This window comes from Parus major, chromosome 2 (assembly GCF_001522545.3).
Source record: "Parus major isolate Abel chromosome 2, Parus_major1.1, whole genome shotgun sequence".
In the NCBI taxonomy this organism is placed as follows: Eukaryota; Metazoa; Chordata; class Aves; order Passeriformes; family Paridae; genus Parus; species Parus major.
In genome coordinates this window covers 67,549,460-67,564,964 of record NC_031769.1, presented here as the reverse complement: position 1 = coordinate 67,564,964, position 15,505 = coordinate 67,549,460, and the positions used below count along the sequence as shown (strand labels likewise).

At 39.4% G+C, this 15,505-nt stretch overlaps 1 protein-coding gene across 3 annotated transcripts in view; it reads left to right on the top strand.

The window, feature by feature from the left end:
- GMDS (GDP-mannose 4,6-dehydratase) overlaps positions 1–15,505 on the top strand; it is a 410,677-nt gene that overhangs the window by 353,276 nt on the left and 41,896 nt on the right. Inside the window, exon 10 of one of the 3 annotated variants that reach the window (XM_015618377.3) lies at positions 14,482–15,378. The exons of the other annotated variants lie outside the window; for them this stretch is intronic. Coding sequence (XP_015473863.1) covers positions 14,482–14,712 — 231 coding nt within the window. The 3' untranslated portion in view covers positions 14,713–15,378. Of the gene's footprint in view, positions 1–14,481; positions 15,379–15,505 lie in introns of those variants that run through there. 3 annotated transcript variants of the gene reach the window in all.

The window sequence follows — 15,505 nt, the reverse complement described above, 5'->3', positions numbered from 1 at the left end:
TTCACAGCCAAATTGGTACTTTCACAGATTTGTTTGACAAGATATTTCACACAACTTTAGAGTAAACTGAAAGCACCTATAAAAAACTGCTGTTTACTATGTAGGAAAAAAACCAAATTTTTATTTATTTATTTATTTATTTTTATTATTATTATTTTTATTGAAGGAAACTTTTTTTCCCCTGACAGAATTATGAACAGTTGTGAATATTTCTATTTGGTCCTTTACTCCTGATAGATGTTTTCATTAGTCATCTCTAAAGTCCCAGTTTGGGTGTATTTGTAGAAGGTTATCTGAAGAAACACAGATGTTTGGAAGTTTACCATTGTTTTAATTAAATAACGTGTTAGGGTATATTTATAGCTTTGCTGATTCAGAGCCATAGGTTAACAACTCTTGTACTCCAATACTATTGAGTAATTGCCCAGAGCACTATCCTAACACTTCTGTAAAACAAAGCACTAGGGACTGTTAGTGTAGAAAACTGCAGAATTTTATAAGGGATTTTTACCAGAGAGCACTATTAAAAATAAATACCTCTATTTATGGGTGTTGGCTAATGAGTGGAACATTAGAAAAAGATGCTAAGTAGTGATAGCTTTGGCAATAGAAATCACAAATGACAGCAGATATTCGTGAGTGGTGAAGATGTCATCATTGCTATTACTGAGCTTCCTGCCTGGTTTCCTTGGTGTTGTGCTCAAAAATAGCAACGTAATTTATACCTGTGCTGTAGAAGAGCAGATCTTGAGAATGTTTGATGATAGCATTATTTAGAACAAGTATTCTGGCTACAAGGATATTTGGACTTGGGGATCTCCAAATTAAGTAAATCCCACCCTTCCTGCTTGTAATTGTTGGCCAAGGCAGCAAAAGTTAGTGAAATGAGAACCTTAGGAACTGTTTCTAGTGGAGAATGGGACAGTAGCCTTACAAGCAGCTACGTCCTCTTACATGAGCATGTGTTGAATTGAAGTGGTTGTAAGTCGTAGGCTGTGAAACAGATCTTTGAACACTTGACATACACTGCAAATGGAGCCATTCACTCTTCAGGTTAAATTGATTTAAATGTACTGTGGTGCTGGTGCCTGTTGTACACCATCTTGCAGCATACAGTGGTCAGAGAGGTAAAGTGTGGAAACATTCAGCCAGGTGGAGCTGAAATCCTGACCACAGCCTTCAGTGGCTGATGAGACCCCAGGTCTCATTGCATGGTGTGTTTTCACAAAAGGAATTCTACTGCCTGGAGAGTGGATGTGTTCAACAAAATGCTTTATGCCCCTCAGTGAGGGTTTTTCATGGGATGACTGCAAGGACAGGGAATGGTAATTCCACCCTAAGTCTGGGCAGTGTAAGAATGGGAATTACAGTTATGATTATTTTTTTTTGTTTTGGTAGTTCAAAGAAACACACACCCACACATATACACACACTCTGTCCTGTCAGTTTGGAAACCTTTGTCTCCTTCCCTCTGCTTTTTCTCTGATGAAATGCTGTGATTAGAAGGCCTCGTGCTGCAGCTCCATTGCCACTCAGATGCTTTCACTTATTTGCTGTGATCGTGAAGAAAGCTTTGAAGGAAAAAAAAAACAGTGATACCATGCTTAATTCACTCCCAAACTCAGTCCCACATTAATAGCTGAATCACACTACTATTAAATAGAGGGACACTGTAGGCAGTTCCCTGGGATCTTGAGTCCTGATTCAGGGCAGAATTTGTGAGTGAGGCATCCCCTCCAGGGTTACTCACAGAGGAAGGAAGGGATGGCCGGTGTCTTGGCCCGTAGGCTTGAAATTCTTGCCAACAAAGCTGGAGCTCTATGAAAAGGTCTGCAGTTCAGCAGTGTTGTGGTATAAATACACCTCTGCAGCCAGGAGCAGTGGAAAGACACGGACACTGAGGGAAGGCTTACTTTAGCTGTAAATGTCCATCCTCTGGAAAACAAGTGTTTTCTTTCACCAGTCATACCCAATTCAAAGGTACTTAATATAAGCATCTAAGAAATGACCTCAGTTCTCCAAACCAGCTAACACTGACTGACAAGCATTGTTGACATAATAAAGAAAAGTAGTATATTTACTGCAAGTAACCTAGCCCAAGCATAATTGTCTTCAGCAGTGGCTGAGGGGGAAACTAAGTGATGTTTTCTGTTGATTTCCACATTCAATTTCCTTCAGACAAAATGCTGGTCTTTTATTTGGAGGTGCTATGAGCAGAGAATAACAAATTTTACTTAACTGACACAAAATAGTAAAAGTAGAAAATTTTGCATGCATTCAGAGGCAGTTCTGTCCATAGGCTGGAGAACTGTGACATCTGTGCAGCCAAGCAGAAGAGCCATTGTACACTTAAACTGAAAATTTTTAGTGTCCAAGTTGCTTGCATTTGGAGGTGAAAGGTTTAATTGGTCTCCAAAAGAAAAGTTTGAAAATAAAAGTTTTTCTTTGGAAAAAACAAAGCAATAATCATTGCTTCAGCAAGATTTTCAACTTAAGAAGCTTTTTGTGACTTTAAATTCTGTCTGTGTTTTCAGTCCTAAGCTCTTGATCTAGGATTGGTGTTATATAACACACATTATGCTTGGCTTCCTAAACAAGTTTTTATTAAGTTACTGTGCTCTTTGCAATCTTGGAAACTTTTTAATTCTCACTTTACACTTCAGAGTTCACAGTTATCTCCGTGTGCAATGCAAACACTGGCTGTAAAATGAGCAAAGTGAAACACCTCCCTGCAATTAAGAAAGGAGGTGGTTTCCTCAGTGGAAATAATCTGCATTGGCCATAGCAAGAGCTACAACTCAGCATCTCATTTAACACTTCAGATTGTCTTTGCATATGTGGGCTAGAGTCCAACAGCTTTAGGAAATCCTTGGTGGATAGTAATCTGAAGCACAAAAAGCAGAAGTCATACTTCAACACAATTGATAGCCTTTACTTACTAGCAGTCTTTGGGCTTAATTATCATGGAGATGCAATTAACTGTCTTTCACAGAGAGGGTGGGTTCTTCCAGATCCAGGAGGAGAGGTCACAGATGGGGCAGTGTGGTTATGTGGTTTAGGGTAATTTGGCTTGCTCAGAAAAAGGTCCAGACTCCGGGCACTTAGGCTGAACACACGCAAAGCCAGACCAGACAGCAAGAAATGCCATGTACCACCAGCCTGCCACATCTGCCACCAGGCATGACACATCCAGACTGCAGATTCAGGGGTTTTTTCCTTTTTTTTTTTTCTTTCTTCCTGTGTTTTCTGTCAAGCAAGTAGCTTTGACTTGCATCTCTGACTCGCCCTGAGGAAAGGGACACAATCAAGTGGGCAGTCTTTAGTCTTGTTGACTCTGTGGAAAGGAAATAGATTATAATCTTTCCTCCAGATATTTGTTGTGCTGAATTCCCTCAATGGGCTCTCAAGTATTTTATTATGCATTTCGTGGGGCTCCTCAAGCCATAAGCTACAAAGTGGGAGTAAATTTCATTATCAAATCTGTGATTAGTGCCATGTCCAAAATGTTAAATAGTTGAATTAATAATTTGTTTACATGTCTGAGACAAAGCAAATAGAGACAGTCACTTCTTGTTGGGAAAACATGCTTTCTTGGCAGAGCTTAACATAGATGTTTCCAGCAGAATCTTCTCTCTTTTGAGTCTGTCTAGTGTAGGAAGAGAAGTGTTAGCTTTCCAGTTCAGTTTGAGATTTGACAATGCCCAAGGGAAGGGATGCGTCAGTTTTAAGGAATCCCCCACGCCCCACAAAACTTGGAAATTTTACATTTATAACATCATGTCTGCCTTGAAGAGGCAAAATGTTGTTATCACTATTAACCTTTACTAGTTCTTTGTATTATTTTCAGATGGGCATATTTAACTCAAAAGCCAGCTTGGCTGCTGCTCTGCATCAATTTTTAGCATTATATGGACAACAGCATTTAAGGATCACCTTATGTATAAATAAGCGAAGTACAATCAAGTTTTGAATAAATATGAGGATTTTTCACTGCTATTAATGGCTGTACCTTCTTTGACTTGTTTTTCAATGCAGCTTTAAAGGCAGGCATAAGGATTTGGGACAGTTTTGTTGACACAGCCCATTCAGAGCTTCTCTTCCTGGAAAATATTCACAAACTGAGCAAGCTTTGTGAACCTTGTCATTAAGCACTTCATGCCTCCTCCCAGTTGCACAAATGTCACTTGGTAGTATTGGATGTTCTGTCCTTGCAATTTCAGACATCAATTTCTTCCACATTTATCACAATTTTTTTTTTTTTTTTTCCACTTCTAATCAAACTAGTGTATTTGGGATCCAAAGTAACCATGGGATGATAGAGATTGCCACAGCTACAGTCACAGGCATTATCTTTTCATACTTTCTGGAACAGATTCTGAAGTGAGAGCTCAGTCTGTCCCCCTGTTATTCAGTGTGTTGTGTTGCATCCACTGTGTCCTTTATGTCCTGTGATTTCTTGTCTTGAAGTCCTGGCCTGCAGAGACCAATGCTGAGCTGCACCCTTGCACTGCATGTTTTAATTTCTGCCTGGTGCAAAGCAGGCACAGGCAATCCAAGCAGTGACACAAAGTCCCAGGCAGGACTCAGATGGAGTCTAAATGAAATTGCACTAATGAAGTGCTGCCATTCTGTGAAGACAGTACTTTTCCAGTGCTGGATTGAGCACCAAGAAGAACTGGATTAGTGGAAAAAAATTTAATAGTTTTACCTCCTCTCCTCTCCTTCAAAAGCCACTGTATTCTGAGTGGTATAGGCATTGTAGACTTGCAGAAGTCTAAAGTAATTTTGAAAGCAAGGAGGAGAGCAGCATAGCTGTTACTTGATTTTGGAGGAACATGTTCTCAGCATTTCTAGATGTAGAAAATTCCTTGAAAAATCCCAGCAGATTAATATTTTCCTGTCTGGTGAATCTGGCACAGAAACTAAGATCTGGGAATAAGGATCGGTTTTAAAATTTTACAGATCATGAGAAATCAAACCAGAGGAATGTCACTAATTCATTTCATGAGGTGTTCATCTCTGTACTGCCAGGAGAGTAACTGCTATATTTAAATGAGCAGCAGCTCTTCAGCCAAAAAAACAGCAGATAGTCCCAACTCATTAGTTAGCTAAGCTTCATTTCTCCCTCCCACTCCCTTCTATCATATCTCTGGTGGCACAAAGCCCATTGTAAAATTGAAAGTTGCTTTTCATATGGCTAAACTGCACTGAAGGAGTAGCATTAAATGTTTTTTACACATTTTGTTTTTGTCACTAAGATGTATTTAAAGAATAGATAATTTCTATCCCTGCTGGCCCCTGCTGCTTTAATACAATTATTTCTCTAAATGTGCTAATAGGCTCAGATTTTCAGTTTACAGAATGCATTTTCAGCCTAAAGTGCTGTTCAAGAAGCAACACAAATTTCAAGAATGAAAATTAAGGCTCTGCTTTACTTGAACTGTAGTGTGCTGGTAAATTTAGATCTGACTGCAGCAGGGGGCTCTGACTGTGAGTGCTGGTGTGTTTAACACCACCAGCATTAACACCAGCAGCACCAGTTGCACCAGAAGGTGCGACCAAACACATTTGCTTCCAAGTGCCGTGCTTGCCATTCAGTATGTAAGCTGTTCATCTCTCCCACATCTCTGCTGTGATTTTCAATGCAATGTGGCCTTTCCTTGGCAGCTTCACTTTATCACTTGAAGAACCAGAATGTTAAAGAAACCCTTTGAAAATCCGTGTAAAGAGATGACTTCATAGGCTAACTTGGCAGTACTTCTGTACACGAGCAGCCCTGCTGAACTCAAAGTAGGTTGTGGGCATCCATAAGGGCAGAAGAGCTGTAGGGCTTGTAAGCAGCAAGGTTGACTAGAACTGAGACTTACAGGTAAGGGATTCCCTTTTCTAGCACCATTTTGCAACTCTCCTGAGGTGGTATCATGAGCACAGTGAAAAACTATGAGTTGCAAAATTTTGCAATTGCTGTTTGCAGACTAATGGAGAGAATCTGTTTTATGACAAGGTGGAAGAAAGCAAATCCAGACAGTGGACAAAGGGAAGGCATCTTTGCTGCTGCTTATCATAGAAAGTCATATTAGTTAAAGAGCTGCTCAGGTTGAAGCCTCAGAAAGTCTGTCCTGAATGTCCCAAGTATAAGTACAATCATAGACTTATTTAGGTTGGAAAGGACCCTTAAGATCATCCAGTCCATTCATTAGCCTGATACTACTAAGTCCACCACAGAAAATTAGATCTTAGATATATAAATTCTGTTGAAAAATATTTGGGAATCAGGAACTTTTGTGAGTGGTGAGGACCACTGTGGAAACAGAGGTTTCATTCCAAATATGCGTTCTAAGCGTTGGATTTTGGTCTGTGCTTAAGCCAATATCCATGGAAGTGCACATACTGTTGCCATGATGAAATGGCTAGTTGAGTAAAATGATGTTTCACTTACTGGCTGAGATTAGGAAAACATCTGAAGAAAGTGGGAGCAGAGTGACTATCTGCTTAGAAGAGACTGATAGACTTGAGCTCAAGGCTCCCCCTCCTTTCCTTTTTTTGTTCTATACCAGTGCATCTGATGCTATTCATATTAAGTGTTCTCAGACTGTGTGGCTGCTTCTTACAAAAATATATTATGCAAGTATATATGTACGGCATATGTAGGTATTTCACCTACCAAAGTATTTTTTCTATTTTTTATAGCAGTGCTTAATGTGCAGATATTTACCCCCAAGGAATTATTGTTGCATTTGGTGTTGTAAAGTCAGAGGAACCACAGCTGTTTTGTAGACTTGGATTGCATTCGTTGATGGTAAAGAGCAATTGTTTACCATAATCTCTTTTTTCTTTTATCTGTACCTCTCCACTATATTTTCTTTTTGTGTATGTGTCCTTCACAACTTTTCCAGCTTTGCTGATCCTAGCATAGAAGTACTTTTGCTGTATGCTGTTTCTTTCCAGCAGATATGCTAGCATGGTTTCTTTGGCTTAGTAGTTTACAGGTCTGAATCCTGGTCTTGGAATTTCAGGCACTTAAAGGCTTTAATTCCCTTCTTCCATCTCGTTTGTATCCACCTAAAACAGGGTATGATCAAACTCCACATATTTCCCTCTCACTTTCTGACTCACTGGTATATATTTATACCTGAGTTTCTCAGCAGATTTAAAATAACAGCTTTTATTTATGGACATCCTGTCCTTACTTTTTTTTTTTTTTTTTTTTTTTTCCCCAAAAATGATGCAATAGTAAGTATTGGCAGTTTTAGCATTTCACTTGTATGAAGGTTCCTTCATTTTTATTTGTATCTTCTAAGCACCAGCATACAAGCATTGTGCAGATCCATTTAGTTTTCAGGGTAAACTGATTTACTGTGATAATGAAGAGATGTGACATGAATCTGAAGTACAAACCATTAATTTCTGGTAAATATATGTGTATAGGCATATATATGCCTATATTTTTACACTCTTAATGAGCTAACATTTGCTAGCCAAGATGTTTTATTCTTTATTTCAGAAACATTATTGTTTTTTTACCCTGGAATAAGAAAATCCTGTTTATGTCCCAGCAAATCTTCTACTGGTCACAGTCTACAAAAGTGTTTGTTTATAGTACACAAAATTTGGATCACTTCCTCTTGTCTTTTCCCTTGCTAAGTATGTCTGCCCAGACTAATTTAAACTTACAGAGGATCATCAAGTGAACCACATTTACCAATATGACTGTCCCCGTGGGGAAATCTGGTAAATGTTGCAATGCCTCAAGAAATGCTGAACAAAGTAGTCAGTAAGCAACATCTTCAGGGTCTGTCCTGCTTATTTCAGGCACATTTGCTTAATGATTCCACAGAAAACATGATCTGCTGCTTTGGTTGTCACAGGTCTCTGAGCCTTTGGGCTTTATGACAATTTTTATATAGTTCATATGTGGTGGGAGAACAACACTACTGGTGACTGGCCAGGTTTGAGCCACAGCTTTGCAGCAGGAGTGGAGCCCAGCATTCCTTGGGGAAAGGAGACAGAGGTCTCTGAGAGTGGCTGAGTCCACTGAGGTGCAGAGGAGCAGGGGGGCAGCTGCTGAATTCAAGTATCATCTCTGCTTGGGCTCACATTTACGAGTTTTCCATCCAGGGACTATATCCTCACTGCAAAAGATGTCCTACATTTCATATTTATAAATGTGTATAAACACAATATGTGCATCAGTAGAGGGAGAGAGAGACATAAATATATACATATGTGTGTGCATCTATATATGTAAATATATGTATGTATTATACACACAAAACTTAAGTATACATTAACCAAGATAAGCTGTGTTTGCCAGTGCTTTAATCTCAGTGGGAGACTGTTATTGCTGGAGTCAGACTCTTGAGCACCAGCTGAGGATAGGAAACGAGATTCAGGCATGCAGGGTGTGGGAGGAATCTCTCTTTGTCTATTCCCCCTTATTTTGTTTCAGAGTACGTACACAAATAACATTCACATGTGGCCACGAGTGATGTAATGCATGCAACTGACTCCAAAAGAAGCTTCTCTTGTGAGCATAGCCCTTTCAGAGCATATATCACTTTATACTGCTATTAAATAACGTGTTGCCACACCACAAGGTAATATGAATCATTTCAGAATGCATTTTTTTTCTGTGAGAAGTTTGAAATCTATTTGCATCTTTATCATCCTATTAGTTTACATGTATAGCAGAGGCTGCTTCTGTCTGTATGTGGCTGTACATGTGCACATAGAGAGGCATGAGACAAATTTCTGACTTGCCAGATGTTTGTGTTTTAATCTGTTTTCATTGTCTTTACCTTTTACTTGGAATACCAGCAGTCTGTGGCACATCAATGCTGCTGTCTGTAGCTTGATCATCAGGTTAGTGCTGTGATTTCCTGTCTCAGGAGTTTGTGGCTGCAGGGCACAGAAAGCACTGTAAAGCCTGTTTGCTTGCAAACATGCTTGTGCCCCAGCCCAATCCACACAGCGCAGACCCATTTCCAGTTATTTAAATTAAATACTACAAAGGCAAAATTTGCCTAGATTTACCTAAAAATACCCAGTAGGTAGGAAACAGAATAATAGGAAATTGCAAATTTCTTCAGGCTGCGGGGGGGAAATATTAAGCCAGTGTTTGGAAAGTAATCACAAAACTGCAGCACCCATTATTAATAAATAAATAAATAAATGAAAATAAAGTCACATAAGGTTTGCTCACATGGACTCAAGAAACAATGGTTCACATCTCCCCTCTGGCTCATAGAGGGTCTCTGGGAGACTTTTCTGTATGAAGTGCCACTGAACTGAAGAAAACAGTTACATCAGTGTGAAACGGGGCATGTGAAATCAGATTCAGAGCCAGCATGGAAACCTTCTTAGCAAGGGCTGTTTTCACACACATGGAAGGTATTAGCACAATCCCTCCCCAGATAGCACAGATAGTGTCAGGAAAAAAAACTGGCTTTCCTGGATCAAGTATAGATTACCAGGGCTTAAATTGCATGATAATGAGCCTGCATTACTGCTATTTATTTTAAGTATTGGCAACATATTTGGCACCATACAAGGCAGAAATAAATAATGTCTTCATCCTAAAGAACCTGTGGTGTGAAAGTAGACGTGACATATGAAGGGGAATACAGGAGGTGTTGTAGTCAAATGCAAATTATTTTCCTTAAGGGTAAAATGACAATCTGTGTGCATAAATTCTCTCTGGCCCCAGACAGGCCTCATCTCCCAATAATTTAATTCTATAATGCATTCTAATTGGTTTGAAAATAGAAATTCAGTACTTTAACTCAAACAACACCCCCCTCCCCTTTCCGAATATACGTGAAAAGGAGTAGATATCAGAAGCAGCCTTAAAGACCCTGCCTCAGACTGATCAACCGAAGGAAAAAAATCCAACTCACTCTTTAAATTTCTTTTTTATTACTTTAAACAAGTCAAATAACCTCTCCATTACCTCTAATTTCCAATTAATTAAATAATTATGAAGAGTACTGGAAACTGTAAAACCCCAAGGATCCTCATGACATTTTTCTAGTAGAAAGCAGCTTGTGCTTGGATTTTCCTCCTTTTCCTTTGCAGTGCACCCTTTCTAATTGCTGTAGGTAGAGTTCAAGCTGGTCTATAACACACAACCAGTCTTATTATTTCTATTTGGATTTCAATTTAAAAATGAAAGCTAGCTTTATGGGGCCCTGTGAACTTCTCTGTCTGGTGAACCCTTTCATTATCTTCAGTGGGCATGGGAAGAGGTCTTCAACACATTATTTTCTCATTTTCTTAGAAGTGTGTCTCGTGTAGCAGGCAGGGTGTACCTGTTACGAGAGCAAAGAGAGGCAGTTGTTCAAAAGGAAGGGATGGTGGCAAGAGAAGGTCTGTGAAGCACTGCCTGTCGGTGTGCTGCTCTGCAAGATGGGGTGCATGAATGGTGCCTGCACATCCTTGGGCTTGGCTGGGAGACACATCCAGCCGGCCGTTCCCAAGAATCACGCCCTGGTGTCAATTGTCTGCATAAAAAGGATAGTTGTGGGCAAGAGCTGGGCCTTTGTACTGTTTTGTTGACATAGCCTTCTACCCTGCGTAGGAATGCTCTCCATCCAGAAAAATAAATCCTATCTCTTGGCTAGAATCTGGTTTTTTGATTGACTAAGTGGTATCCTGACTCATTTGTGATTAGGGGAGGGTGTAGGTTGGAAGAGGATTTAGTGAAGAAGTTGTATTATCTTAAAATAGATCTATACAAAGAAGTATTTGAGCAATTATTCTGCCTTTGTGCAGAGTATCAGCCTACAAACAAGTTTCAAATGGGGCTTTACCTTTTCAGAGTGATGGGACAGGCAGCATATTTGTTGAATCTGAACAGCATTAGATGAGATTATCTTTACATTCAGGGACAGAAAGCCACCTGATAGTGAGGTGGGAGGAAAGGTTCAGAGTTCAAAATGATCTTGACTATTGGAGAAATAATCTGACATGAATAGGGTATGACTCAATGAGAACACATGCAGTAAGGAGGAGATTCCAAATCTGCCATATGGGATGAAAAACAAGAGGTATAAAGCCTTTTTCCAGAAAGCATTTTAGAGAGATCGTAAGGGATAGCCATCTAAAACCTGTCCCTGTTGTCAATATTGAGGAAAAGCAGGTATCCTGCTGAAACTGATGAACAGGAACATTGTGTCTAAAACATGAAGTGTTTCTTCTAGCTCAGTGCTGGCAAGGCCCAGGATGGTGTCTGGTTTTGCAGCAACAGGATGGTGTTTGGTTTTGCACACCATGTTGCAGAAGGGTGTAGGTTTTGACTCAGGGAAAAGCAACACAACCAATTGAAACTTTAGAAAACAGGTTTTAAAGAAAGATGTGGTTAGTGATATGTTTAGGACAGAGAAGAAGCATAATAAGTCTTTCAATAGGTAGAGAAATGCTACAAGGGAGAAGGAAGTGGCCTATTCTCTGTATTGATAGGATGGGACAAAAAAGTAAAAGCCTAAATTGCAGAAAAAATGGTATAAATTAGATATGAAAAAAATGTTGCCCACCACAAGGTTGACTAGGAAACTAAGGGAGTTGAACCCAGTTTTTCCGTGTCTTCTAATGTATGTTGTAACTGTTGCACAAAATCTGGCTGGCATCTCTTGTGGCCACAGCACCTGCTATCTGCTGATTCCAAGTTGAGCAGCATGTGTCCACAGTGTGTATAAGCCATAGGGCACAAGGGTCTTTGTGTTTAGGCATTTACCTGTCTTGAAATGGAGTTTCATTGTGGATTGGATGCGTTCCAGCCCACAGAATTGCAACTGGGCTCATACACACCCACGGTGGCCCAGATTAATTTAGAACTCTGGAAAACAGACATCCTGAATCACTGCTTGAGGTATTACTGCCTACAACAAACAGTCTGAATCTTGTGTTCAACAGAGACAGCAAAGTGCCCAAACAGTGAGGTATTCATAAAGCTGTACTGTTACTTAAGTCTTAGGCCTCTGAATTTCCTGGGAGAGGTCATCAGAAAATGAGATACTACTAAATAGGGAGTCTGCAAGACAGAGTCATAGGTAATAATGCATTTTTTGCACAAACTGTTAACTTTGTGCTACTTTTCATATATTGGGAAGATTTGGATCAAAAACTCTTGCTATTTTGTTTGTGTTACCATAGTATTTTTTTAACATATGCTGGATCAATACTAATGAAGTTACAGAGATCTCACTAGAACTTTAGAGGAAATAGATTTATAACTAAAACAAGCAAAAGTAATCTAGTTTGTAAAACAAAAATGTATTCCCCAAATATGACAATCTCTAGGTCAGTTAAGGTGAACTATTTCCACACATTCTCCCCATCCTTTTTTTTTTTTTTTCCCCTGAAGAGAGATAGAATAGGAATTAAGAAGCACAAAGCTCTTAGGCACTTTAGATTAAAGCTAAAACATAGTAATGATAGCTTGATGATTGAATGACATCTGCCAAACTTCCTCAGGGACTTCAATAATATCAGGGTAATAGATCATTAGAAGTGTTGAACACTGTGTCTGACATGTTTAAATTTATGTATCACATTCCTCCAAAATAATAACCAGTAATGGGTTTAAAGCTTTGAAGGGATGTGGGATATGCATGCAAAACCACAGAATAGGTGATAGTCTGAACTGGTGGTACCAGTTAAGTAACCCAAGACTCCTTGCCTGGTATATTTTAAGTACTTTAAAAAGGAACTTAATTACAGCAACCTTAACAACGTTTCCTTTTCAATTCCCTTCTAGAATGCAAAAGTGTTTTAGGTGAATGTATTTCAGTTCAGCATCCATTATTCATTGATAGCTATCCATGGACTACTTTAAATCCATCACTTTGGGTCATATCTTTAGATCTGTTCAGTCAAAAATTACATAACAGCTTGGTTGGTTTATGTCCACTGAAAGGAAGTCTGTAGTTTTGGCACTGGTGCCAAGAATATTACAATTCATCCTCTGATTGTGTCCTTTGAAGGAAAAGACACCTCAAAGTAAAATACAGCTTTGTTTCCAATAAAGCAGCCACCTTGCCTTTAGGTGCATCTGATCTCTGAAGAAGCAGTGCCCTGCTCTTGGAAAACCCCAAGTTAAAAAGAAATATCCCTTCTTCAAAACATGGAAGAGAAGCTCTTGCAGTTTTCCCTCATTAAACTGGGAAAACCAGCTATGAAAGTATGAGTACCTGATGGACAAGGATTAAAATAATCCAAATAGCAGAAATCTACAAAGTAAGCCAGCCAACATACATGTCATAGTTTGTGGAAAGGTACATAAGATAGTATCTGAGATGGACTGTTGATGTTTTTGATGAACTGTTTTGAAATGTAGTTCATACTTGACACAGTGGGTGACAGACTTGCAATATGAACACTACAGCCAAAAAAGTCAATACAGTGCAATAATTTGTGCTAAGGTGAGGCCACTCAAGCACGCTGTTCATGCCCTGCCATTGTATTGTCATGCACTGATAATACAGCAATGGCCAATGGCCCTAAAGTATCACAGAGTTGAGCCAAGGATTTTTTTGGTTTTGGTAGATTGATGATAGGTGAACCCTGATCTGTTCTGCCCAGAAGAATCCCTTTTCTCTCCTCCCCAAACTCATTAAATCCCCTATGTCCTTCTTGTGACAGAGAGCACACTGCTCTCTCTGGATGACTGTCAAGGCTTGCTGCATGGCATGCCACAGTCATGGCTTTGAGGAGGAAACAACAGCAGACCAGACTGCCTGGCCTGTATGTGGGTTTTTCCTGGGAATTCTGCTTGCTTTGGACTCTCAGCTCACTAGAGAAGCCTTTTTGAATCCCAGAATTTCTGCTTTTCATGAAGTGGAAGGGTGGATATTACCTAGGCTTGAGCTCATATTTCTTATGAAGTATGTGGTATGAACCCTCCTCACGTTACTTTTTGGCCATGGAGCTACTCAGTAATAGCAGATGATGATGTATATTGCTCTAACAAATGTAGCAAAACTTTGAGTTTTCTTGCTGTCAGACTGCTTTCATAGTGTAGTGTCCTGTAACTTCTCTTCATTTAACATCTAAAGGTCATAAAGTATATGTGATTTAGCTTATTTTTTACTGTAACTTTGATCAGTGACAGCAGTCGTTATGCTGGAAAATGATACTGAGAGACAGAGGACAGAAAAAGAAATAATGGTGGAGAAAATAAGGATTTCCAGAATAATGCAGACATGGTTGCTACAACTCATACTTGAAATATGGTGATTAGCTTCAGTGTGATCAGCTTTGAGACCCTAACCATTATTTGAATGGTGTTTTTATTTTTTAAATTATTTTAAATTTTACTACTTAAACTATTTTTAAAAGACTCTTCTAAGACATGTGCATTCTTATTAAATCCCTTTTTTCTTTTCTCTTTCTTCTTTTTTCTCTTCCTTTTTCTTTTTTTTTTTTTTTTTTTCTTGTTTTCTCTTTTTTTTTCCTCCTTTTCATATTCACATGACTTCATGGCAGAGCTCAGTGATGGCCTGGTTCTCCTTCCTTGTCCTCCCCTGGTCTCTGTGCTGTGGGAGCCATGCACACCCCTGGCAGCAGTGGCCACCCGAGTGTGTAATTGCGGCCTGGGAGCAGGGAGCGGCAGGCGGCTGCATACCATGGGGTAGCTGTCTGGCAAGAGGCCTCCTCCTGCTTCACTCAGACGTGTCAGGACAGCAGCCTGAAATGCTTTCTGAAAATACAAAGTGAAATGGAAAGCTTCCCCTACTGCTACCCAGAGGCTGCAGGAGAGGTGTCTCCAGAAGGTGATACCAGGAATTGCTCCAGTGCTGCTCAAAAGTTCAAGGGACACAGACGTGCTCCATTTCCATATTCTGGAGCTCTGCATCATAAAATAAAGGAAAAATAATATCTCAGTAGGTTTTCTACCACACTGAAAGTCAACAAGGAAGTTAGGAAGTCCAGGTTGAAGAAGGAAGAGGGATTTTCTTGTTCCTGAATGTTTTGTCAAAAATCCTATTGCTGTATTACAGCAGCCAAAGACTTATCGTAAGGGTGAATGAAAGCCTGTAAAAAATTCACAAGATAACATTTTTAACATAGATAATCATTGTTTCAACAGAGACTGAGTTAGCCATGACATGAGCTGAGCATCTCCAGAGACAGTCACAGAATTGTTGAATTCTCCTTTCTTTCCTTCACATAAAAAAGTCAACAAAGTCAACAACACCTCATTGCACCAAAAAAAAACCCAGCAGAATTTAGCATCTGTTGTAGAAACAGAAAACTAAAAATATGAGTCCCATATTCTTGTACAGAAATGCCTTTCTTGTTAGTGTAAACTTCTTATTTTGCTCCTTTTTTTCAATCTAGTTTTTATTGAATAAATACTGTAACTTAATTACCAGGATACACATTTCTTTTTTGCTGCCCTCTTTTAAATTGAAAATAAAGCTATTATATATTTCTCTGGTATTTTCCCTTTCACTCCTCCTGAGCTGAGAGGTAGAAGCTCATTCCCATCCTTGGGGATGCCTCAGAA